This window comes from Neopsephotus bourkii, unplaced genomic scaffold (genome assembly GCF_033783945.1).
Source record: "Neopsephotus bourkii isolate Nb327-2 ecotype Australia unplaced genomic scaffold, CSIRO-AGI_Nbou_v1 NB_1250, whole genome shotgun sequence".
NCBI lineage: Eukaryota > Metazoa > Chordata > Aves > Psittaciformes > Psittacidae > Neopsephotus > Neopsephotus bourkii.
In genome coordinates this window covers 901,202-927,763 of record NW_026901735.1, presented here as the reverse complement: position 1 = coordinate 927,763, position 26,562 = coordinate 901,202, and the positions used below count along the sequence as shown (strand labels likewise).

Below are 26,562 nucleotides of genomic sequence, written 5' to 3'. Positions count from 1 at the left end.
AAGACAGAGCTTCAAATTTTGTGTTTTTCCTTCTTAAATGACCTTTAATAGTTAAAAGCTCTACTCTGTAGTAATATGCTAGTTAGTGCATGCACAACTTTCACAAAACCATGTTACATGGGGCATCTTGTGGCTTTGTTCAGGTTTTTCAGCTTATTCACATCTCTTATTTTCAGCTATTGGATACAGTTTTACACTGCATATTATTTTGAAGAAAAGGTAAGAAATCTGACCTGTAATACTTGAATTTTAATCTAAACTTCAGCACCAAACTAACTAATACTCTACTTAATCCATAGGTCATACAAACCTTAACTTGCTATAGACTTCGGTCCTTAATTTGAGCTTCATGCAAGAAATTAAGGATTAAATCACTGTTTTTTCCTCAGCACAGTGACTTCTCAAGTAGATTTCTAATGCTTGCAATAACCACAACAAGAGGAGAAAGATCCCAGCACAATATAAGCTGAACATCCCATACAATGCATGCTCTGCATCTTATAATGTTCAACCAATGGAACCAAGATGGCATACGAAGGGAAGGCCTTCTGCAGTGCAAGGGCCTCCGAGCAGCGTGTCAGAAAGAAATTGTTTTTCTGCTTCTTTTGATGGGAGATGCTTTCAAGTCAGGAAATTAGAAGCAGGTGTGCCAGAGGGCACACACACATCCATGCACCACACTGAAAAACACGCGTTTTCAATTTTCAGACATGAAAGAGACTCCTGTTGAATGGAAGGAGAAATGAAAATCTAGCTTGCTTTCTGCAAGCCATAAGCAGAGAGCTTATGGAGCTTTGACAAGCTGCCGGGGCCTGCCTAGCTATTGAAACATACTGTACCTCAACGCGAAGTGTTGGAACTTGTTTTAAAGGAGTACAAAATGGAAACTTGCGTTACTCACATTCACTCGAGAATGGAAAAATTAATCTAGTTTACTGCACTGCCAAACTATGACTCTTCTCTTTTCAGAAGCTTAAGAGAGAAGTTACAGGTTATCTCTATTTTATTATCTATTCCATACAGCAGATCCTGAATCTAGTCTTGTTTTAACTTCCATTTTGTTCCTTTCAGTTAAATAATAGTACCTAGAAGTGTCAGTTAACAAGTCAAAAAATGACTATTTCTGCCTTATTTCCTGAGTAACTTCTGGTTATGCCTAATGGGAACACAGTGAAAACTGTATTTTACTAAGCTCTTGTTGTCATTACCAGCATCTCTAGATATAGCAGACTAAAAACTTGTAAGCCAATGATTTTAAAGAACAAAATCCAGTACATTAAAAATATCTGGTGAGATATCGATAAACTTAGTCACATATTAATATAAAAATTGAAAGTGTAATTCTGAAAAGATATAAAATGCTACAGTCCAGTAGAATGCACTGCAGTGCTGAATTGAAGTCGAGTAACTTCCAGCTTTATGCGCTCCTATCAGCTGCTGCATCTTGCCTGAGTACTAGCTGAGGAATTTTTAACTTACTGACCTGCTGCCAGGAAGAACACCTGCAAACAAAGTCCTGTCCAATTCCTAAAGCATTGATCCTAGAGGGATCAATGGAGCACATTCTTGTTGCAGACACAAAATCCGTAGATGATTTAACTTCCAAAGTAATGAACACCTACTAAGAATATGCAAATGGAAATCTTCCAAAAGGCTGTCGCTTCAGTAAATTTGGGCAGGTTTCAAAGATAACAAAAAACCCAAATTCAACATCCAGACAACTGTGTCTAAAGTATCTTCTCTAAGAAAAGGTGGAAAACCACCTTCTATAGCTTTAAGTTTTTAATGTGGGCAAAATAAACTAAAACCACTCTGAAAAACAACTCATCCAGCTTTTCTGCAATTTTACAGATAAGGGGGGAAAAAAGCTAAAGGATTAAAAGATGCCAAATGCATGAATCCTTCACTTCTAAATAGGGGGAAATGCCAGATAACTTGAACTTTTTTAAGAAAGAGCTATTTGTTTCAATTAGCATGAATAAGAACTTCAGATATACCTACAAGAGGTTAGAATGAAGAAAAAATGTAGTTCCATTAAAGAGGATGTGCATCTTACCTTCTCCTTTACATTCAATATATTTTAAAAGACTAATTTCAGTTATACTGTAAAGGAAAAAGCAAACTCTTTTTTGCCTAGGTCTTCATCAGAAGCTTTGTTGCTAGATCTCCTTGTAAAAATACTACAACTTTCCAAACTATGTTACTTTTGCCATATAAAACTCATAGGAAAGAAAACATTAGATTCTGTATTAGCTAGCTGAATATATGCAACTATTTTCTCCCTATCACAGAAAAATGTTTAAGACATAAAATGAGAGTTCTGTTTGCTGTTATCTGCATTTCACTTTATATTCTTGCACCCGTTTCAAGCCATTTGGGCAAGACACAGCAAACAGGAACCAGTGTTCAGACTTTAGGTAACAGTGTTCAGAGGAGAAGACAATGCTACACATTTGGCTGCTGCCTCAGGTTATGAACACGTTGCTCTGTGAGAGGTGGCTCTTCTGCAAGGGATTACCACTTCTAAAAAGCCCACGCAGCCTCATGCTTACAACAGATTATTACATTAAGCCCCATTAAAATTTCAAGAGGCAATAAGCACTCTTTGATTACTGCATCCATCCACTTCTGCTTCAAACCAACCCTTCCAAAGGCAATTCAAACAACCATTCTGATTATTTTGTGGACAAAACCCTCAGCTTTGAACACTGTGGTACTGTGTTTAATTGACTGCTTCTTAATGCTACCATTCCCACAAATCATCTCTGCCTGTTGCTTCCTCTCTCTTCACACAGCCTTGTGGTGGTAGTGAGTTAGTTCAGACACCACATGCTACAGCACTGAAGCCTCCAAACAGCATCTGGATGCAAAGACTGAACTCTTGACAGAAGCATTCACTTCAGAGGTAAATACTGATCTGTCTGGAGATAGACTTCTTTCTTCCTCTACCCTTTGGTTCACTGAAATAATGACATAACTCTTCTCCATATGGAGCTGCTCCATCTGTGATGCATTAAATTACCTATTACTCCCAAAACCTTATAGGACTAGACTGTTTTTGTGAGATAACACATTTTTCTACAAAGGGATTAACTGTATCATAATACCTATCTCACATAGCTCAGCTCAAACCTATACAGGATGCAAGATTTGCATGTGAAATTCCACTGGACATTTGGAGCATGGACTGAGATAGACACAGGCCAGACAGACAAATGGCACCTGCCAGGGATCAGCAGTCACTGATCCTAGCTCCTAGCACAGCCACTGCTATTCTCAGTGTATGGGAATCACAAAGGCAAAGTGCTATATCACAAGTCAATTTATCAGCATTAAATCTTCCTTGAAAAACATTTACTCTACAGATTTGCACATTACTGTCGTTCTTGTTGAAAATGAATTTTCAAGAAAGAATCCATAGTTCAGTGACTTCCATAAGGAGAGACCAAAATGCTGGCTGAGGGCACAGCTCAACAATCAATTTAACAAGCACAAGTCATATCCCCATAGGTGTCACTTCCCAATTCACATTACCTGTTCCATTTTGTTAGCAAAAGCATCCATGAGGCACACAATGGAATGGAAAAAAGAACAGATACAAACAAAAAAACTGAGCAGGAAAAGGCAGAGGGAGGAAGAGTGGATTTCCTTACTCACTTACTGCCTTATTGATACAGATCTTTAAAAACAAGAGAGCCCTCTTTGAGCATGGGGCTGGATTAGATGATCTCCAGAGGTTCCTTCATGCTAAGCAATCCTGTAATTCCTCACAATATAAAATGTGCTATTTTCCACTTCATGGAAATGCATCATATGTCTATGTATGCCCAGATTTTAAGGTATTTTGATGTAATCCCTAAAACACCTTTACGAAAACACAAGCCACAACTTTTAACCAGATCCTTAACAGCCAGTCCTTTAGCATCCTGGTGAATTCATCAACACAGTAAGGTGTTAAGGAAATAAGGCACATTCTGCTTATTTACACAGAAAACACAGTCTGTGCACGTATTCCTAAAACATTGTTGTTATCTGTATCTAATTTCCAGTCAGGAACAGGGGAGAAGAACAAGAGATGTCATTGAAAGACTTTTCCCAGACTGAATTCTCAACTCCATGGCAGTTTGGGTCCGTAAGTCTGATGTCCCTCCTATTTTCTCAATAAAACAAAAAATAATTGATTTGTCAAAAAATGCTCAAAAGACTTACAGAGGCTACTGGTTTTCTTTAGGATTATAAACCAAAATTAAGTCCCATTTGAATTCTCCTGAGGACATCTCATCACTGTACCTTTCTTGTATCAAATGTTCTTCTCAAATGGATACTAGCAGAAGCTGGAGCCTTTGCAGCATTGTGTTACAGCACTTCTGCATTGTGTAAATAATGTAAGACCTTCTGTGCATCTTCAGAAATGCAGTATTAAAAAGTTTGCAGGCTTCAATGGCTGACACACATACACAAAGCACACCACCCATGCATGAAGAATGAGTTAAGTAGGCTTTCTACTACCTACTGGTGTAAAGATGTCAAAAGGAATGTAACACATTATTCTCAGTCTCTACGCTTCTACTCAAAATATATTTTATATTTAAGGTTCTGTGTATCCAAAGAGAATTAACACTTTTCAACTTATCTCCCATAAAAAACACAGCCTGCCTCTTACCCTGGTGGTATTACTTCTGGTAGAGTTAGTAGACAAATGTTCACAATCATCATGGATGTTCCAACTCGGGAGGAGATTCAATGTCACAGACGATACTACTTTCAATTGGATGAATATATACGAAGTCTTTGATTCCTATTATGTTCAGGAAAAACTAGGAAATGTTTTCTTAAAGTACAGCCAAAAATACAGGCTATTGTTTCGCCTGCATTCGGGTTTTGTTCACAGTGTTTTCCCTCCAAATAATACCCATCTTCCTGTGTTTACATTCATATACCAACAAAAACCATTCACTAAAAAGTTTCAAGTGGCCTCACAAGTGTGGTTTTGGCTTCTTTTTTTTTTGAAGGAGTACTTAAAGGGAAGGCTGCTCTGTTTCTGTGTGCATGTGCAAATATGTGCACATGTGCATGCATGAGCTTGTAAAGACCAAACTGGTTTCCACTATGTTGAGTAGAAAATATAGTTTAGGTGCTACTTACATTTATACTAAATAAAGGCCACTGGTAATGCTCATGTAATTTAACAAGATCTCACTCAGTCTCTACCATCACTCTTGCAGGGAATGGCACTTGCATTGTGTTGTTACACGTCACGGTTAAGGTTGCTCAGGCATCTTAGCTATGCAACTGCAACATTCTCTGAATTTCTTGAGTTTCAACATTGGTTTTGAGATACCTACAGAATTTCTGTGATGTGTATCCTTCAATTCAAATTAATTACCACAACCATATTGACAAAAAAAACCAAACCAAAACAAAACATAACCAAAACACTTCAGAGTTCGTATGTTGAAATGGTTCCAAAAATTGATACAAACCCTGAATTTTAGACCAAGAGTTATGGATTAAACCTTTATATTCACAGTCATTCCTAAGCTCCACCGTCACCCCCACTGTGTCTTTAGAAAGTCTTCAGCTATTGGTTTCAGTTGTCCTACCTCGTGTTAAACTATAGCCATAAAATACCAGTTTTGCAATAGCCTGTATTTTATAAACCACAAAGTAACTTTTGAAAATCCCAAAAAAATAAAACCACAGAAATCTGGCTAAACAAGGCCAACAGATTGTTAGAGGTAAGAAAATACTGTTTAAGAAGTTGAAGTTGTACCCAAACAAGTTCAGAACCACCAGCAATGGCAGATTCTATCTAAAAATCACAATAAAAATGGTGACGAATATTTGAGAAACAACTTACTAAAGGCGTAAGAACTAATACCAGATCCTCCCTGAACACGCAAAAGCAGGAAGCCTGCCACCATCCACAGGGAAAACAGAAGATGTAAACACATGTCTTCAAATGAGAAATGACCACTGGAAGAAAGTGGCATGAATTTGGAAGTACTTTTAATGAAGTAATTTATGGTGATGCCTCTTCCCCCCTGCCTCCCTTTTTTTAATGGGAAGGTATTGAAAGCTGTGTCTCAAAATTGAAGCTTAAATAGAACAATTTTAGAATTAAATTAATAAAAAAACCAAGAGTAAAACCTATTGTGTAACTAACTGTGGCATTGCAACTAACACTTTTCTTTGCCCAAGACAGCTTCTACAAAGGTAAACCACAGGATATGAAAAACATGCCAAGCAAAATTTAAGTAACTGGTCTTCTAAGTACAAGAAGAAATGAGAAAACTCAAGAAAGCCATCCTGACCTATTAAAAACAAAGATATTTCCAGCTTATAAAGTCCCAATATCACAAATTGCTACAAGCTTGGATAACAGAGTGGAAGCGTTTTTCCTGGCCATATTTTAACTTCAAAACCTGAAAACACCCTCTCTCTGAAACAGGACACCAAACTATCTGGAGCTCTGGTTTCACCCAGAGTGACCATTCTTACATTCCTGCCAATTCTGCAATGATTTCAATGTGCAAGGATCTGTATTCTGTATACTTTGAATCACTATTCCAAACTCTCCTCACTGCAGAGGTTCTCCCCAACCTGCTCAATCTCTTGCTGATCATAGCCTCCAAATCCCAAAGGCATGAGCAATTTCCTAAGTATGGAATCAAAATGCTTTACAAAACCTGGCCCTTAAAAATTACTGGTAGGAAACTAATGCCAAAGAACATCCTTTTTCAAGACTAAATATATAGTCTGATATAACAATTCTCAAGACCTGAAGTTTTAGCTATCACAAAAAAAGATACGAAATCTACATCAACACAAATGTGAATCATGAAGTTAAAATTATTTGGTTTAACATATACTAATACCTAATGATTTTGAGCATAATTTCAACAAAGCTTTATGAGAATCAGAGTTAAACTTTTCATTCAAGTTTGAGGTTTTTCTAATCCTAAACGTGCTTTGATGAATCAGCTACTCTGAGAAGTCATTTAACAATAAATACTAAGTCTGCCCTCACAGTACTCAAATACACACAGCAACCATTGGCTAATTTTCTTCTTTTTTCCCTTGCTATACAAGAGAAAATATTCCCTGTAAAAAATGTTACACTAAATTTGTGCCAAATTTACCACTTAAAGACAAATTAAAGAGACATGAAATTAAAACAATAAAATGTTATATTGCGAAAACCACGGAGACCTAAACTGACTTTAAATTTCAGTCATTTTATGTATATATTTTAAGTGCTTTTACATGCAGTGTATAATGAAACATGAAATGAATGTGCATGCACACGCAGTTTTTAGTTATATGTGACATGCAAGTTTCATTTGTTGCTGGTTTTTTAAATGTATGTTCACACAAAACCAGTTCAGAAACCTACAAGAAGGGAGTATAATCACTATTACAGATATAGTCCAGCCTGATTTTAGGTACACCAAGTGACAACACTTACGTTCTTTTAGAGCCTTCCAAATTTTAGGCAGCACCTTTATTTTCTAAAGATTTCAGCCAACAAAGATATATGTTAACATATTATTTTCTTGCTCAGCCTTGGCAATTTCACCTTTTGAATATTTGCAGATGTTTATGCCCCCATTCCCATCTCCTGTTGTCATCCAGCCAAGTTGTAAGTTTCATTCTTTCAACCTTTCCTGTAATTTAATTTTTCCATCCCTCCACCCCTTAATTAACTTCATGGTCCACATTGTTGGATGCTCATATTTTAAACAAAAGTCAGGCATCTATATATTTTAAAACGGCACTAAACATAAATTACATTATAAAATAAAACATTATGAGCTTCTGAAAATGGAAAAAAGAATGGTATTGATTACAGAAGAGTTCTCGCTTCCTGTAAACATTTCTATCATGCACTCTCTCCCTCTCTCTCTCACTCACACACACTTTAAAGGAAAACCAGAAACAAGAGTTTAATTAAACACCATGAGTCTGAATTTCAAATCACTGAATAAACAGATGGCTATGCTTCATAGACCGCCAGCAGTCTATTCCAATTAACTGGGATTGGTATTAATGTAATGCCATGGAAGCTAGAGGATTTGAACCAAAGTAGCATACACAAATATATATGTGCAATAGTTATAAATAGTATAATGTTATTACCACTATATAAAATTGGTAGCAGCAAAAAGAAAGGAGGCTTCTATTTAAGAAGCCAGACATCATTAAACCCAGACATCTCTAAGTTTATCAGGGTGCTTCCTGGTACTTGCATAGACTTCAAATCCAGCTGACTTTGTAAAGAATGGTTTTAAAAGATTAAATAAAGGTGCCATCAGCTTTTGTACTAACAATCTCTAATACCGGACTTAGTATTATTATGGTCCCCAGTATGGCAATATTTAAGTATATTGGCTTACATAGGTAAGCATTTATTAAACTAAAACTAATATGGTGTTCCTTGAAGAGAAAGATCTCCAAGATTTCTGCATTCAGTGGAACTTTCCTTTGCCTAAGTACTAAAAAGGACACTTGCAACTACTAACACTGAACTTACGGGTGAGCATCTACACAAGTTTTCAACAGTGTGAGACAGACTTAAATATATGGGAAATTAGACATGTATAGGACTTCAAAAGCAACACAGGCTATTTCTGATACTCTTCAGTCTCTCTCAAATTTCAGTTCTACACTCTGTTACCTTGCTCCTCCCACTATTTCTCTAACAGGACTCTAACTTTACAGTACTTGGGATATAATTTACATTACCTAAGTCTAAACTTTGCAAATTATTTTCACCTGTCTCTATACTGACCACTGTTAACTCTGACTACTGTGTTTAACACAGTATTAGGCTTGTTACAGCACTTCTTTACAAGAGAACAGGTCCCTTAATGAACAGCAAATGCAGTACATCCCTTCAGTGCAATACAAGATGAAGACTCACATGGCTATTATTTATGCAAAAAGACCAAAATAAGCAACCAACAGGGATCAAATCATGGATTTAAAGACAGTACTGACAGACACATAAATTTATACGTAAATAAATCATACAAATGTATAATGCAGTCTGGAAATAATGTTAGTATTTTAATTCACCATTCATAGAAACACCTTAGTTGGAAATTGTAAACTAAATATTGAGAAAGATTGCAACTTTTTGTAATATTTATAAAAGTAGTAAATACCTGAAGTACTCACAGCAGTGGAGTAAGGGGTATGAGCTCCTGTATTTTCAGCCCAGCAGCCACAACCATAAAGAGCTGCCTAAGCAAAGAAGGGCATCTTTCATAAGTTTAAGTAGTCAAAGTTTTCCGTTTGCTCCCTCCCCTGAAAAAGAAAATTAAGCAAACCCCAAAAAAACCCAAACCAACCTAAACCCAAAAATCCCAATAAAAACACCAAACAAAAAAAACCAAACAAACTCCAAGAAAAATCCAAGTATTAATAGAAAAGATAAATAAAAATCGCAACAGTCAATTACAAACCATCTTTCTTTCATTGTTCTTCAAAACTGAGTGATAATCATAGACGTATGGTAGTCTAAACTAACTTTAGAGAAAATGAGGGTACAGGTATCAAAAGACAAAGTAATTCCGGCTGTTCCCTGATTATATAAAGTCCTTTCTACTCTGCTATTCCAAAAGAAAACCTTAAATGCATTTCCAAACTACTTTTAGGACAGTGGAAAAAGTCAGCCAAGAATACAGCTGTACACCCATGGAGTCTGACGTTTCCTATGTACCTCAAAACTCCTTTGCCTAATAACAAAGAATGCCTCTACCTGATGTGTTCTTCCAATAACTCTGTCACCTCTATCAATTAACAAGATCATTTAAAAATTAATTAGGACAGCTTTCCTAAATATTGATGAAAACTTTGTTTAAAAACCACTCTAATTATTTAAGAGACTTTTAGTGGTATTAAGAAGGTATATTTCTTGGGTAAGCCCAAGAAATTAACTTACGAATACCTCTGACAAAAGGTAACTAACTACAGGACAAGTTCTTACCTATTAATTTCTTACAACACTGATGGAGGACCCTGAAAAGAAAACTTGCATTCCAGTGCAGTGATAATGCCTTCAGAGTTTAATGGGAAGGAAGGGAGAACATCAGTTTGCTTCCTCAGCTCTTAATACCACAATTGCTTGTGACACTGAAGAGTCATTCCCAACTGAAAACTTATAATCACCTGACCAACTCTTCCAGGATGCTTCAGTGCTAAACCTCCACTGGAGACAGCAGCAGCAACATTTCCTTCTTGGTCCACAACAACTGCACCAACTGTATCCAAGGTTCCTGAGTCATTCTCCTGCAGGACACACAAACAGAAACAACCAGTAAAAATAGTATATTAAAGTCAGCTTATACTTCTTGGGAGTATGCAAACTTACGTGCACAAAACCAAGTGACAGGCCTATCAACAAAATGGATTTGTTATCATGCATGCTGTGCTGCCATTAATCTTCCAAAAATGCATTCATGCCTCAGGCAGGACCTGAAGAAAACTTCTCTGAAAACAAGAAGGTAATAAAAGATCTGAGAACTCATTAAATTACTAGATTACCTGCGTTTACTCACAAAAGTGCCAAAAATGCTTTTCCCTTAGTGGAAACTAAGGAAACGTGTCCACTAAGAAATTATTCAGCTACCTATTCCAAAGATGTTGTGTCAAAAGGCCTTTTTCAAAAGCTTCAAGATGGCATTTTCAGAGACCCTGATCTTTAAAGCTACGTAAAAAAACCAAAAAAGAATCCATGAGATTGAAAAAGAAATCAAAGAAGCCGCTTACCACATGAACAGAAAATTCTGATCTTCTAAGCAAGATGCTATGATTTCTATATAGGGAAGAACTACCAACGTGATGAAGGTTTTGTTGTTCATCCCCTGCCCCCCTTTATCAAAGGAAACTATACCCACAACAAAAAAAAACGTGATTAATAGACAACTAGAGATACGAAAATCAAGCCCATCAAAGTTAGGAAATGCCAGAATTAAGGCCACCTGTTTAATCTTACTTCATATTAAATCAAACACTTGGAGCTCCCATAATGAACAGGAATACATTTGAGAAGGATGAGGCTTAGAATGATCAGCATGTTTTCCATATCATCTGACAGCGAAGAAGAAATGCTTGCAGCCTTCTCTGCAGCATCTGTAAAACTATTTGCTCAATCTGCCATCCATCTTCTACTTTGACTCTCACATAAAATATTTGCCTTCTGTAGCTATATTACTAATTTCTCTTCTTAAAAGACATTTTAATCAAAAAACCCACAAGCATTTACAAGTATATGTTGCATAGACATTTTCTTCACCATTATTTCCTTTCAAAGAACTACTTCTTATCAGTACTTGCTGTCAACTCAGTAGTACAGTTTGCTTGCTCTGGCTCACTTTATTTTTAGATGCTGTACTTTAGGAGGCTGGAAATCTTTACCAAGGGAAGCATTTTTTTTTTAACTTGGCCCATACAACCTTCTGAAGGAAGCCTGTATCACTGAAGCAAAGGAATTCTGTATTTTCCTTCTCAGTAATATAAGTCGGGGGGAAAGGGGGTGTGTTTGTGATCAGAAAAAGAATCGCTGTTAATGCTGTATATATTCTTACTCCACAAACTGAAAACCAGCAAGGACCAGTTCTATTCCATATCCAATGGGGAAAATATGTTTTCAGATCTTTCTAGACCTATTTTTATGTTTCCTCTCATTTCAACATTAGTGACTGACACATTTAGATGTGACATCATGAATCAATTCTGTAGTTCAGTACTAAAAAACTTTTACATTTGTAAACTGAACTGATGACCCTACAATTTCTGAACCGGTAAATGAAGAGCTTATCACAATTTTACAAAGGAAAAACTTTACTCTACTTCCCCATACAAAAAGGCATTTTCTGCCTGAGGAGTTCCAGGAAGAAAGCAGCTGGTAAGATGACTTTCAGTGTCTCACATTTCAACTCTTCAAACCATATGAAAGTTGAAAAACCCAGGATCCCATCAAGCTAGTATCAAGATAATCAGAAGAAATATGTTAAACAGTACGATTCATGAAGTCTAAAATAAGTCCAAATTCTATATGGGTCCAACAAGGACTAAGCAAGATCCAGCTTGTTTGCCATTACTTTTATATATTTGATTCATTAATTTATCATCTTATGTTTAAAAACAATTGCAAATTCCAAAGGGAACTTGATTATTACTTGGTGAACAAATTCCACATCTGACTTCAGCTAGAAATTTATACTAACCACTGCAAAAGCAGCTTGGGGGTTTTAACAATATAGTATTGCCACCTAAAAATAATCTATGATGCAGTTAATATTTTACATGGAAAGAACTGAAGGTCAATGCGAAAACTAAGACCTCATATTACTTACTTAGCACCTTGCACAGGAAAGGAAGTTAATTTCATGAAATCATGGACCAAATATTCAAACTCAGCTAAGAACACACACACAAAGGAGGAAGATGCTCATCTGCACAAATGCAGAGATCTATCAAGTGTTTTGTAAATCTCACCCTTACTTTCTTCTGTACATAAGAAAACACAATAAATAGTCCTCATTTTACAAGACCCTAAGGAAGGAATTAACAGTTTAGGAGAGCTCTACGCAATGCCTGCTGAAACTACACACTGGACTTCTTTCCCTTCTTGACTTGAGACTGTTCTGAAATTCCATAAAAAGTAATTACCACTGAAACAATTAACATCTATATATTATTACCCAACATTAACATCTATATCATCTATTACCCAACTATCCACATGAAAAAACAGGATTTTGTATTTGATGACAATCAGATCAAGACTGCCCTAAAAATATGGGGTTTCACAGTATCTTCCTACTCAAAACAGGGCAACACATAAATCTTCTATTATGTCCCACACTGCGCTTTACAGATCAAGTGGAAACAGAGAAGGCACAGTAGTGGACAGTGCTGTTTTAAAGTAATATAACAACTATTAATATATTTTGGTCTTTTAAAATCTCAGCTTTAAGGTGTTCTTGATGGAGCAGTTGTATTGACTACAGCAGCATTTACGGCAAAAGGCAATCTTTTAAGCATCATTTTATTTATTAAAGTATTTTTAAAAATCCATCCAAGAAAAATCCATCTTATAAATCCATCTAAGAAAAGGGAAAATGTCACTATTCTGTGAGCACTGGGACCAATTCATATATACCAATTTCTGGAAACATTTTCCTCTAGGAAAACGGACAGCATAATGTACTATCATAGCAATCTAATCTTGACAGTGTATGCATGACTGGTACAACATTCATGTGTTTGAAAAGGGGCAGTTAAGATCTAATGGTACAAAGCTTGATAAACAAGCCTAGCTGTTCCAGTTTAATGGTTGCTTGGTATGTAAATAGAATATTTGGCCTGACCTCTGTGTTCAGGATGAGGGAATTATTTCACACTGAATTCCACAGATTAGTTTTGTTTTGTTTTTATTTTAACTGGAATGGATCGAGTCTTTATCTTTCTTTTCCCATATTTTAGAGTATACTTTGAAGTCTAAACAGCATTATTGTCATGAAAGACCATTTCAGTATGGACGTGGAACAGCAAATTTATTTCTTTAAGGGAAATGAAATGCATAAAATTCAAACTCCTGTTCAAAGTGCAAGAAAAAGTAAAGCTGACACAAGGACTGCAGCAGTCGGCTGCGACTCTTGCAACTGCCTTTAAACTGCCTTAAAAAATGGATCTGAAGCAAAATTTAAGTGATTAAAATTCACCATATATAATAGAAATTATATGTAATGCTATGAACTGACTGTTGCTCACTCAAAGCATTCAAGCTGGAACTGGCTAAAAGTTCACATGATATATTCAAGATGATCAATGACAAGAAATGAAATGCACTAAATACTGAAAGAAATAATGCTTTTCTGTTGGACAGATGTACTTTTCTAAATATGTCCACTGCTATTGTCCTAATACAGTAGCTGAAGAATATGAAATTGAATTCAAACTATTGTATACATACTTGAGGACACATGTTAAGCTAGGCAAAAACAAAGCAGTTTTAATAAAACTTACAGAAAATAATGTTATTTATGGGAATAACTAGCCTATAAAAAATAACTTGTAAACACTAACCTATATAAAAGAAATTACACACACTGGAAGTTCTTAGTGCCACTTATTCAAATCAAGGAGAGGACAACTCCTCTTAAAACTTCAGCAGAGCCATAAAAATAATAATAGCAGAAGACAAATTAAAAATAGGGCTTTTGGCCAAACTCTGCTAAGCTTTTTTCAATGAGAATTTCCTCTGGTAAAGGACAGGCTGACTGTAAGACAACAAACATTTACTTCTGATGTTTACTGGTGCTTGAAGTGGGAACTTCAGAATGGTATCTGGCTGAATGAACACATCATACAGTCACCCTATGAATCACACACAAACAAGAATGATTTCTGAACTATGTAAAACAATATCAAAGTCACTACAACTTTCTACACCTTCACAATTTGTTGAAGTCATTAACACACTGTGTGCAGTCTCATAACCCTCTACAAATCCCACATTGGGTAAACAATGAAAAATACAGCAAAGAGAAATCCCATTTATTTGGGAAGTAAAAGTCCTTTAGTAAGTTACACTGCCAAGTACTTTCTATATAATCTTTATTAAATTTTAACAGCCTCTCATTCTTTTTGAGGTTGGTATAATTTAACTGTTACTGAAAAGTGTTTTTTAAACCGTATGTTTAGTTTTAGCTGGTGAAATTTATCAAAAGCTAAAACTTCCAAGAAGCTTCAGCCTTTTTTGGTCTGTAATATATCTCTTCACATAGGCCTTTTAGTTATGATTCCCATTCAACTTCGTTAACATCCTGTCTAACCTTGCTCTTCTCCCAACTTCTAAAATTTTATAGATGAAAAAATGACCAGAATCTATAACAACTGTGCATCAGAGCAGCAGAAGCATGTAAGCTAAGCTCCACCACAGGGCTGAAGTAGGTGAGGCAAACCAGACAATGAAACAGCTGCTAATGGAGTCCTGCTGGAAGGGACAGGTCTGCAGCTCCAGAGAAGCACAGCAAATTAAAAAAATGGAAGAAAATACTTAGCAGTTAAAGCTTAACTTTGACAAGATTAAATTCTAATTATACAAGTATTTAAATGGCTTTTAAACAGTTATTTTAAAACCTTTTATGGGAGCTCAGCTTTGACAATGGAAACTTTGGAATGACTCATCCCAAAGTAGTTTGGGGTGCCTCATCCTTGCTAAATGACCATTTCCTAATAGCTTTGAAAGAATAATTCTACTTTTGGGGGTGTTTTTGTTTGGGTTTTATTTTTTTTTTAGAATTTGCTCTTGTAGAATTTGATTTTTCGTTTCCACTTCATTTTTAAAAACTAAACTTCATGTAAGGCTGCAACTGTCTCACACTCTGGGGATAGTATGGTTTGGTTTTCATGCCCCTTCATGGATAGGAAGTTGACAAGACCAGTGTGTTGTTACTGGATTACTTACCGGTGAGTAGAGCTCTATTTGATCACCTCCTTTACCTACCACCACTGGCCTTTGGGGTTCTCCCACAAGCGCTGCACATGACTCTGGAGCCCTTGAAATTTCAAATTGCAGGTTGGTAAGCTCATGCATTGGCATATATTTCAAGCATTGACTTGCCCCTTATTACATGAACATCAATACTGTACAGAGACCCCTCCTCCCTCAAGTTACATTTTAATAGTTAATTTCACAAGGAGGTATGTGAAGTCCTGTAACTAATAACTAACTTCCTCCCCCCTCTATCCTTACAGAACATAAGGTCTCATGTACTTGAAAACAGAAATATTAGCACCTGCTTGGGGAAGCTTCTTATCTAAGAACAAAAGGTAACTGCCTAACTTATCACTGGCTTGCATTTGCACAGACTATAGGGAATAAACTTTTTTGTCAGTTTTCTGGCATTTATATGTTATTTATATCAACATATGCAACTACGTAAGGCAGTGGTCAGTCAGCTTACCAAAGTGAAGAGAAATGGGCAATCTGAAAACCCACAGGCCCCAACTAATGCATAGGCATTTAATGAATGAGGCATATTTTAATATTCAACAGTAAACACAAATACTGTGATGGACATTTGAGAATGTTAACAAAAGCTGTAAATTCAAACTAATGGTGAGAAGAACAGAAGGAATCCTAACAGTTTTGTAGTACAAGTAATATGGGCCATGTCAATGCTAGATGCATGCACAGATGCACATGTTTACCTACCTGATATTTCAAATTTCATCAATTCCAGCTCCATAATGCAGTGCGCTCAGGGAACATTAAAAAGTGGGAAACAGTGACAGAGATCCCAAGCTAAAGAAAATGTTTCAGTAAATAATTATCTATTTGTGTTTACATTTGTCATACTTCCAGTTCAAAATGAGCAAAAGATTTTTCATAGCACAAACAAGATACAAAGTGACAGTTTGGTTTTCAAATAGCAAGGCAGAAAGTTTTAGTTGTACTAAGTTATGATTATATCTGTCATTATATCATTAGGATGGCCAACGAGAAGTGGCTTCTAATTCTATATCAGTGTCATCATATACAACATGAAATGCATTAGCAATCTGCTATAAGTTTAGGATGACAAAAGAAAATTTTAAGCAGGAACTAACCTTTTCATGTGATTGTCTTCTCTTCTTTAGATGAATAAGATCTGTTTCCACCTTTTCAGCCAACTCCAACTTCCTCTTGTTCCTCTTAAAAGCTGCTAAACTAAACCCTATGAAAATAGTTCAAAAGCATTTAAATAATTACAATTTACTTAATTTAAACAAATATTGATAAGTTGACATTTTGGAAGTCTCATCCCCCACATTTTTACTGATGCAAAGCACACCAATAAAAATGCCAGCAACTAAGTATTTAAGTTTCACTACAAGATGTTTACATTTTTTCCTAAGTTAAAAAGTTCTACTATTGTTCAGCAACAGTGATGGGTAAAGTATCTGTTAGAAACAACTCGCTGAACACATATGGAAGCTATGTTGGTCTAAATGTCTCTCTGTTTGGCACAGAAGCAGCACTGCACCGAAGAGAACGGAATAAGTGGCTTGTGTTAAAATTATTGTTTTTGACTGCTGACAAGTAAATAGATACCATGTGAGCTCATTCTGATATCCATAAAATTAAGCTACTATTTTATTACCTTAATTGCATATGTGTATGTTTACCCATATATTTAAAGCCACACAATAGTCTAGCAATACTTTTACGTTCCATAATCCAACACAGTCTAAAGACCACCTAGTTCTTGAAAAGACAAACATGTATTTTCCACATCTAAGTCCCACATTCAGAAAGGAAGTGCTCTCTAAAATGGAATATATAAAAAAAACTGTTATGCTTAAGAGACCAAAATGACATGTTCCCATTTTAGAAGTTTCAGTTCACAAAAGAAAAAAGTGCAGATATTGACAGATTTAGTTTAAATCATTTCTGACTTAGCATTATCCACAGGTTGTTTTAACATCCCTTTTGAAATGCAGAGAAAAGGGGGGGGCCCCCCCAAAGAAAGAGAGATGTCTTTTGTCAATTGTTTAATCATGCAAAATTAAGCAATTAGGAGGGCGGAGTTATATACAGGTCAGTCACAAATTCAGTGTAAGTTAAAAAGCACAGGTTTCCTATTTAATCTATAAGCCTTAAAAACTCATTTTAAATGAAATTCTAAACATAGCTACATCACTATTATTCAGAAGACTGGAACAGCAGCAAGAACATTCTATGAATAAAATCAATATTACACAGCCAACAGAACACACAGCTTGCATTTACAATTCTCACAAAGCACACAGACAGCGAGCATTTTACTTCTTTGAAAGTTCCCCACGCAGGTGCCAAAAATCACCTACTGAACTCTCCTTTAAACTTGTTTCTAAGTACATAAAACTAGACCTTAAACTACCACAGTTATTCACATATATAACCTAAGAGTAATGAGAAATCTGTCATTTCTCTCCAAAAACCTAATGAATACCATTTTCTTAAAACTGTAAATATGTCTTAATCTGCCATCACCAAGAACGGAACTGTCTGGCATACAGAGCTGATTAACGCAGCTACTTGGGATAATACATTCATGTTTGAAATGAGCTCCAAAAGGAAAAACACAAACACTTGATAAGAGAGAGCAGACAAAGAATCATTTTAGTCTACTACTAAAAGGGGGAAGAGGAGGAGGAGCAAACAAAAACCCTCACAAGGATCAAGAATTTGTAAACAGAAGTACCCCAAAATAAGGCAGCCCATTGTTTTTAACAGATTTTTAATACCAGGAAAGCTTACAAGTTGACATGTCTTCAGTAAATACAGCAAATACCTACAGGCAAAGCCACAATATGGGTAAGAATGATGCCTGGCCCTGGTACTCATCCAAAGTAGGTATGACACAGGGATAAATATGCCTAAACCTATTATCCACTGCTGCCATTGCCTCCTGCCAATTCAGAAAAAAGGTGCACCTCGAGAAAAAAGCCACAAGGGTGCAGGAGCCCATACATGAAAACCTGAACACACCAGGTTTTAAGTTGTCCTTGTACTCCACACCCTAATGCTAACAGTGCCCTAAAACCATCTGCAGTATTTGCATGCTCAGCAGTTCAAATATATGCACAAAGATCACATCAAAACTAGAGAACATGGGCTAGTTCGAAGCTGCCCTGCCAGCTAGAGTTCTGCTGTATGGCCACTCAGAATCATCACTCCACTATACCCTAGTTGCCACTTACCCTGTCAGTTTTTCCACAGCATAAGAAATTCCCCAAACTTGAGGGATGTTTCATTCATGTAAGTGCTCAGTCTCTGGCTAAGCAACTGCACAATTGTCAGAGCTTACCTTCTGCTTTAAGATTCTGTTTGTCTTTTCAAAACAAGAAAAAACCTGAAGATTTATTTTGAAGGATCTAAGTCTTAAGCAGTAACTTTTTTTTTTTTGTTGTTGTTAATTCAAAGTGGTACCAGTAAGCTTGGAAATACAGGGCACAAAAAATCATTATTAACAAAGTAGGACATATTCTGCTAGGCAGTAAGAAACATTATGTAAGACAATAGGCTAGTAAGGGCTGGAACTAGATGATCTTAAGGTCCTTTCCAACCCTAACCATCCTATGATTCCATGAGTGTCCAAGTTTACAGAATGGCTGACTCTATCCTACAAGGCAGTAATCCTGACTGACAAAAAATTGTGCTTAGTCCCCAGGTGTTAGGAACATCTTCAGTTCCTGGGTACTCTTACTGGATAATCAGATATCCAGAGCTGTGGAAGATGCTGTGACATGTATTTTTTGCCTACCTTGGACCATGTCAGACAGGCAGATTAAGAAAGTTTTCTATTAACATACAGTGATGTAGGTTTGAAAGGCTCTTAGTAGTCCAGCCTCCTAGGAAAAGCAAGTCTAGTTCAAAAGAGCTCCACAGGAAATTGGTCAAGTTTTGAATATCAAGGATGGAGATTTCGTAAGTCCTCTTGGCCTCTGCTCCAATTCAATCAAAAGCTCACAGATTCTAATTTAGATCAGTCATCTATGATCCTACCCCTGTGCATCATACACAACCATTACTTAAGTAATATACCTTATTAGTATACTTATAATTAATATACTTATAACTAAGTATATTAATAATATACTTAAGCAATATACCTTAAGTAATAAATGTACAGAACAGTGTAAGTTAGGGAAGGCAGCATGTTTGCCTAGTAAAACACACAAACTGTCCAAGCTCATCCATCACAATATCTACAAAAATCATCAGCTCCTATAGTGACAAATACTGCAACGTTTGTCACATTGGAAAGTTCACAGTGTTACACTAGAAAGAGATAATAGGTGCCAGTCATGATTCTGTACTTCCAGATGACATTAATTTTGATGAGAAACAGCTGAGGGCTGGGGGGGTGGTGAATTATTTTAGGGAAGTTGCTTTGCAAGGTTTAATATCGTGCCTCCCTTCTCAGAGTTATTTATATGAATTAATGCATTAATCCAATCACTTTTATGCTTTATTCGGTTTAGCATGAAATGTCATATCTTTCCATATTGTGAGGGGAAAAAAGTCTATTCAGACTTCTCGTAGGGTGGAAACTCTTGAGCTGAGGCTCCATTTAACTTCAGAACAGTTATGAGGATTAGCTTTCATCTGAAAGTTGAACACTTTGTTTTAGCAAGGACTGATGAATAACTGCCTTTCATTATTTAAGGCAAATACTTATTATCAGTGATTACCAATTTTCTTAGCAAGATGAAACACCTAATGCCTCCAAAGTGGCCAAAGAATTGGGAAACAAAGGGCTAGTTTGTAAAACAGACCCTAATAACTTCTCTTTTTTTTCCTCTGGCATAGATTTACGCGCAGCTTCAGATGCATTGAATCTTAAAAGTTATTTTTCCCTAGAATAAGGGGATGAAGGCTAATAGCAAATGAAAGGCTCCCTGCCCTCAATTTATTCCTGCCTGCGCAGCATTTATCTATGTAAATACACTATAAATGCCATTAAACTGGCTAGACTCTGGTTGTTTTATCTTCTACTAACGACAAAAGAAACACAAGTGAGCTTCACACTAAACAAATGAAAGATATAATTCAACTTTTCTGAATGCATCCTGAAAGTTTGGTTCTTGACAAAGAGTATATTATGTAGTTTAAAACACAATAACATTTTATAAAAAATCTGGGATTCAAATGTGCTTGGTTAATGATGCACCAGAACATGGAAAAATAACTCACTGAACACCTGCTTTGAAAAGAAGTGCTATACAGAGAAGGAAAAAGCCTACAAAGTGTTTAAGTTCGTAATTCCCATTACTTCTAAACCTTAACTTTGTGATGCAAGGAAGCTGAGAAATTTCATTTGTCCTAAATGACAATACAAAACCCACTCTCACCTTCTCCAACAAGACAGCACATTCCAAGCATGAGAAGAGGAAATGGACACAACACAGTGCTGAAGACAGACATGCTTTCCTAAAACAAATGTAACATAGCCACATCAATAGCTACATCAAGCTCAAGGCCAGGTTGGACAGAGCCTTGGGTGACATGGTTTAGTGTGAGGTGTCCCTGCCCATGGCAAGGGGTTTGGAACTGGATGATCTTAAGGTCCTTTCCAACCCTAACTATTTATGATTCTATGATCAGCACAATGTCACTTGGCTAAGGAGAAAGGGAAGCAAGAGAGGTAGAGCTTACTGACTGGGAGGAGAGGAAGCTAAAGAAAGAGAGGGTAGATGGCATTTTAGTTTGAAAACTTCTTGGATCACAGTTCAGAGGTATTGTTGTTGGAATCTACAGAAAGTTATTTTGGAAAACATCCTTTGATTTTGCTCAAGAATTTGAAAGTTTAGATGAAAATAAAATATGTGTTCTCAGATAAAAGTCCCTGGCAATTACTACCCTACACAGTAATAGAATGTGGACTCAAACTCACTTAAGTGCACTGTGTCTCGGAAGCCACAGAGTAGAACCAGCCGCTCCGTTTTGCGTTCTTTACATTTATGTACATACTATAATAAATAAAACTACTTCAGAGCTGCTGGGAGAGGAAGGAAAAAAGAAAGAACAAAACCCTTCACAGCTTTACAAAATGATTGTCTGTTAGTGTTTAAATGCCATTGCTTAGGCCTCATCCAGATTAAAGACATGTAAGAACTGACAACAGAAGCATATCGGAACTTGAATATCATTAAAAGCTCAGGACTTCAGTCTCACATTTGCAATATCTATCACATGTCCCTGCAATGCAGCATGGAGCTGCCTCTTTAAGAATGAATAATATTTAAGGACCTGAAAACATCTTCCCAGTTTTCCACCTTCCTTCAAGCCCACAAGGTACTAATAGGAGCTACCCACAGGTACTCTGCAATTACACGTGCTGCATTTTGTGCTAGGTAGTGGGAGCGCTGGGCACAACACTTGGTCACAGCAGAGTTGTAGAAGAGAAGTGTAGGGGTTTGCTGTGAAGAAGGCTCAGTGGCTGAGCACAGAACAGGTAGAAGCAGCTCCTGATCAACACCATTTGCCTGCATGAGAGATTGGCATTAACATGGTATAAGAGGTGGACGTAGTATCAGGACACGTGCTTGATAATATGATGTACTATCTACAAATGAGGAAGAAAAATCTTGCAGCCACATCTTGCTCAAAGTTAAGATTATTTTCTAAGGTTCCAGTGTTACTGGATACTCTCATGAGAATGGACCACTAGACCTGCATTACATAATTCATGAGAACAAGATCCGTCTCCTGTATTATCATGGCTGGACAATAAATACAGCTTTTACACAGGCTTTCTACATCTCTATCGCCCCTTCTCAGAAAGAGATGAGAGTAGCTTTCAGCAGCCAGGTCAGTGGAAGAAAGAGTTCAGTGATCTCCAAGTTCAGAGATGTCATCTGTGTGCCACTTGTTTGCCATAAAACTTCCACAACATTTACTCATCTCTTGTACTAATCCTGTTGGCACTTTGGCAGCCTGATCAGTCCTGTAACTCCTTTTACCATTACACTACGTACAAGTAAGGATTTAACAAAAAATATTGACAGTTCTATTAAATAATGATACAATGAATAATGATGAATATGTGATACATATGATATATATGAATATATGATATATATGAATAAATAATGATACAGTGAAAGACAACTGTATTCCCCATTCTACACAGCTCTTCAGAACTTTTTCTTAGTCACCTTTCAGAGCCCTTCGAAATGATCCAGGGAAAATCAGAACTGTCCTATTCATGGAGTCCTTGAATCTACTGAATTGTACATACAGGACAAAATGCAAGACTGAGGCACTTTTTTTAAGTATGGTAAAACTGATACATCTCTACTTATTAATTCTAGCCCTGTGTACTTTAAATAGGCCTGTAGCTGACAGGCTGGTTATTACACTACACTAAATTTCTTGCCTAAAGTTAATGCAAAGCATTTTTAGTGACAAGTCCATTTCCTTAAAATTCCCATGCTTTTACAACCCACATCTATTCCCTTAGGCATTTTCAGGCAAATTCAGAAAATATTTAAGTGAACAACTACATTTTCAAATAGAAGTAACAAATACAAGTTTCTAGCACCACTATATCACAAATCAAGGACAACACTCAAACCTTCCTATTTACCGTGGCGGAGCAGCAAACTAGGAACACAAACACTAACTCCCACGTTTCCATTACAGGCATAACAAATTATTACACAACAAACCACTCTGCAACATGTAAGTGTTCAACAATCCTTGTTTAGAATCAAACTGTAAATTGAAAATACTAAGAAAAGTCTAAGATTATGTTTAAACCTTCGAAGTACAGCTCGAGCTCTGATCAATCATACAGCACCCCCTGGCAGACAGTTCTTAGAGTCAACTGAAAGAACCAGAAAGGAGAACTTTCTGCATTTTATCTTTCTATTCCATATTAAGAGAGAATACAGCTATTGAAGAGAAGCAAATTAAAAAGGAATATAAGAGCAAATTAGTTAACCCACAGGAATTAAAATGATCCAGTGAAGAATTCTGTTGAGCAGTTGCTAAAATAAATGGCACAAATGAAAACAGACAGATGAAAATAAATTTAATTTTAACAAAGCTATTTTAAATGACAAATTAACACCACTTAACGCTCATGTTGGGACCAAAGACTACTCGAGCTACTTTCCATGTTGCCACACTTTTAACAGACAGCAATATGAATAGGGAAAACAAATGCACTTGGCATCAAAAGCACATAAAAAGTCCCACCACTCTTTCTCAGGGAACTGCTATAGAGATCTGTTCCTTCCTAAGAAGAACTCAGGGTAAACTGTTGCTGAACATACCGTTTCTTACTACTTCCTGGAAGAAATCTCTTTTTTCCACCAAGCAGCCTTTCCTGCTCCTTGGAAGATTTTAATTTCAAAGCATCTTCTGGGTACTTCAACCCAACCTTTTTTCCTGGCTAATTTATAGCCATCCTATTGGCTGCACTTAGCTGGTCAGATTTCAGAACTGCAAATGAACCTACAATATTATGTCCAACTCTAGGGAGCGTGTACATCATGTCTGGCTTTTTTTTCTTTCCTCCTTTTTTATTACCAGTGAAAAACATGCACTTAGGAGAGCTTACTTTGCATATTATGGAACAGAGGTGGCAACTTTTATTGCTAAAACACATTTTTATCTGAGATGCTTCTTCATTTCCTAAAACCAGGTATGTATTCAGATTAACCAAGCTCCCTAATCAAATCCCCCAAACCTTTGAGTTTCTCTCCAGATCTCCTCCATTCTCACCCTAAATACAAAGGGACAAAACAGGCCCTAAGCAACTGCCTGAATCTCATAGCAGACTTCCAGCAATATGGCAAATGTTTTGTGTAATGCAATAATAGTTAAGTGGAGAAGAGAATTGGGAGTGGGATGAGGCTTGGTGGTTTGGAGGAGGCAGACTAGATAGGAGACATATAGTGTCACAAGAAGTATGACAATCTGCATGGCACTTATCTAGAAAAGGCTCTCCTTCATTAAAGAATCCAAGCAGCCATAAGGTAAAAAGGAATTTCCTTGCATACAAAATATAGGTAAAAAATGCAAAACCAAGTATAAGTAAATAAATGGACTGTTACAAGAGGAATGCCAAATCAAACTATAGTTGCACTTTGTTCAATAAGATGTGACTTTACCAATAACACGAAGTTATTCAAGGTAGTAAAAGGACCTGACTGAAGAAGGATTATGAGTAGTGACCTGACAATAAGCCAGCAGATTTTATTCAGCAAATCTCAAAATAATGAAGAACAGGTAGTTCTTCAAACACCCTATAGTTGTAAAGGTTTTTGCAGATGCTGGAAATGAAGATGGGCTCAAGAGGAAACAACAATTTCATGGCAGGAAATGCCACTCATAACCTCCATATATGCAGGAACTAATCATGAGTCAGGAATTTAGAGTCTGGGATAGCAAATGGGGTAGGGAAAGAGAAGTATCTGTTTGCTCTGTTCTTCTAGTCTCCCTGAAGCATCATTTGTGGCTACTCCTGGATTCCAGTCATCAAGCTATGTGGATCCACAGCAGCTACTTCTGTTCTTAGGAAGTATGAATTACAGAAGTACTAGTATTCACTTCCACATTGTTAAGAGCTAGAGTTACAAGCTTGCTGCATGATTTAACATTGTAAGTAAGATGATGTCTTCCACCACATTATCAAATCAACTATAGGCTGAACTGAAAAATTCAGATAAAAGTATTCTGGTTATTACTAGTGCAGCCACAGATATTGACAGTTGAAGATGTACCTCAAATGTACATTGTTTATTTAAAGTATACTTTTAACATTGATAAGGGCATGCATGATACAGTAAACCAGCATTTCTGAACTGTAATTACACTCTTAATACTTCATACGTTCGAAGTGTGCACAGATAACAAAGCTCTAACATAAGCCAGTATGGGCTCAAGTACTGGCATGGATTCAGCTCTAGTATTGGTAGGAATTACTAAATTCAGCTTTCTTGCAGACTATAAGCAATATAGGCAGATCACATTTCTTGCTTTAAAAAAACACCCACTCACTACACACTGGAAAGCCACCAGATTCTACAAACAGTAGAAATCCCATTTCTTCACACACTTGGCAAACCAAAGACAAAGCAGGTGAGCCCTGACATAACCCTGATGCAGTTCAACAAGCAACATGGTTTAAAACATCATTTCAGTTTGGTGCTCAGATACTTTGATAGTCCTAAGAGAATTACGGAGTGTGACCACAAAGCTGACTGTGCAACCTTCTTTGTTACAGATCATACAGAGTTCTGTCCATGAAAAAACAACCACACCATTCCAAAGCCTCAGAGCACGTCTAACATGATTCTTGCCATCTCAGGTCCGGGAAAAGGGAGACAGAATAATGTGACTTTATTCTCTATGTGCAGCACAGAGAAGCTAAAACATATGTCTGTATGTTCTCCTACTAATATTTATTGCAAGTACATGTCTAAGATTTGGATTAGGGGTTTTGGGGGGTCGGGTTTGGGGTTTTGTAATTATGTTACTAAACATATTTTCCCGATGTTTGCAATTACCCCAGTTTTACAGAGCTATTCAATAGTCACATAATTTCTCGCTATTTTCCCCCCAATTCTCCATGCAAACTCTTCTGTAGCAATTGTAGCAAGCACAATCAAAAAGTCTCCCTTTGGTTTTGAAGTTTGCTACATTACTTAACGCAATAGATCACTTCAGAAGAATCCGTCTGTGGTTGCTTGGAAACAACATTCTCTTTAGCTGCTTCTTAAGCACATCCAACTTTCCCTTCCCAGTAACACTGGAAAAAAATCTATTTTGTCTTTCTCACGTTACCTGTAAGACAGTTCCCAATTCCTTTTCAGCTATAACAATCCTCTGTTGTCTCACTCAGTGTTAATGGCTAGTTTTCAGCCCTGCTGACCTTGTCAGCTTGTCCATGTGTTACAAGACTAGCTTTGCTAAGGACTGGTATGGAAATCAGCTTAACATTTTCTGGAACTGAGTTTTCAGGTTTTTCTTTGCTCTTTCTTGCTGTTGTGACTGTTTTTCAAAAAACA

General features: G+C 36.7%; 1 protein-coding gene across 1 annotated transcript in view; it reads right to left on the bottom strand.

Annotated features, from left to right (window-relative positions):
* The window catches only part of TASP1 (taspase 1), an 86,876-nt gene that overhangs the window by 33,927 nt on the left and 26,387 nt on the right, over nt 1-26,562 (bottom strand). The window contains 5 exon segments of the mRNA XM_061364759.1: nt 9,168-9,246; nt 10,174-10,293; nt 15,482-15,517; nt 15,519-15,572; nt 16,627-16,733. Of these exon segments, the coding sequence (XP_061220743.1) occupies nt 9,168-9,246; nt 10,174-10,293; nt 15,482-15,517; nt 15,519-15,572; nt 16,627-16,733 (396 nt within the window).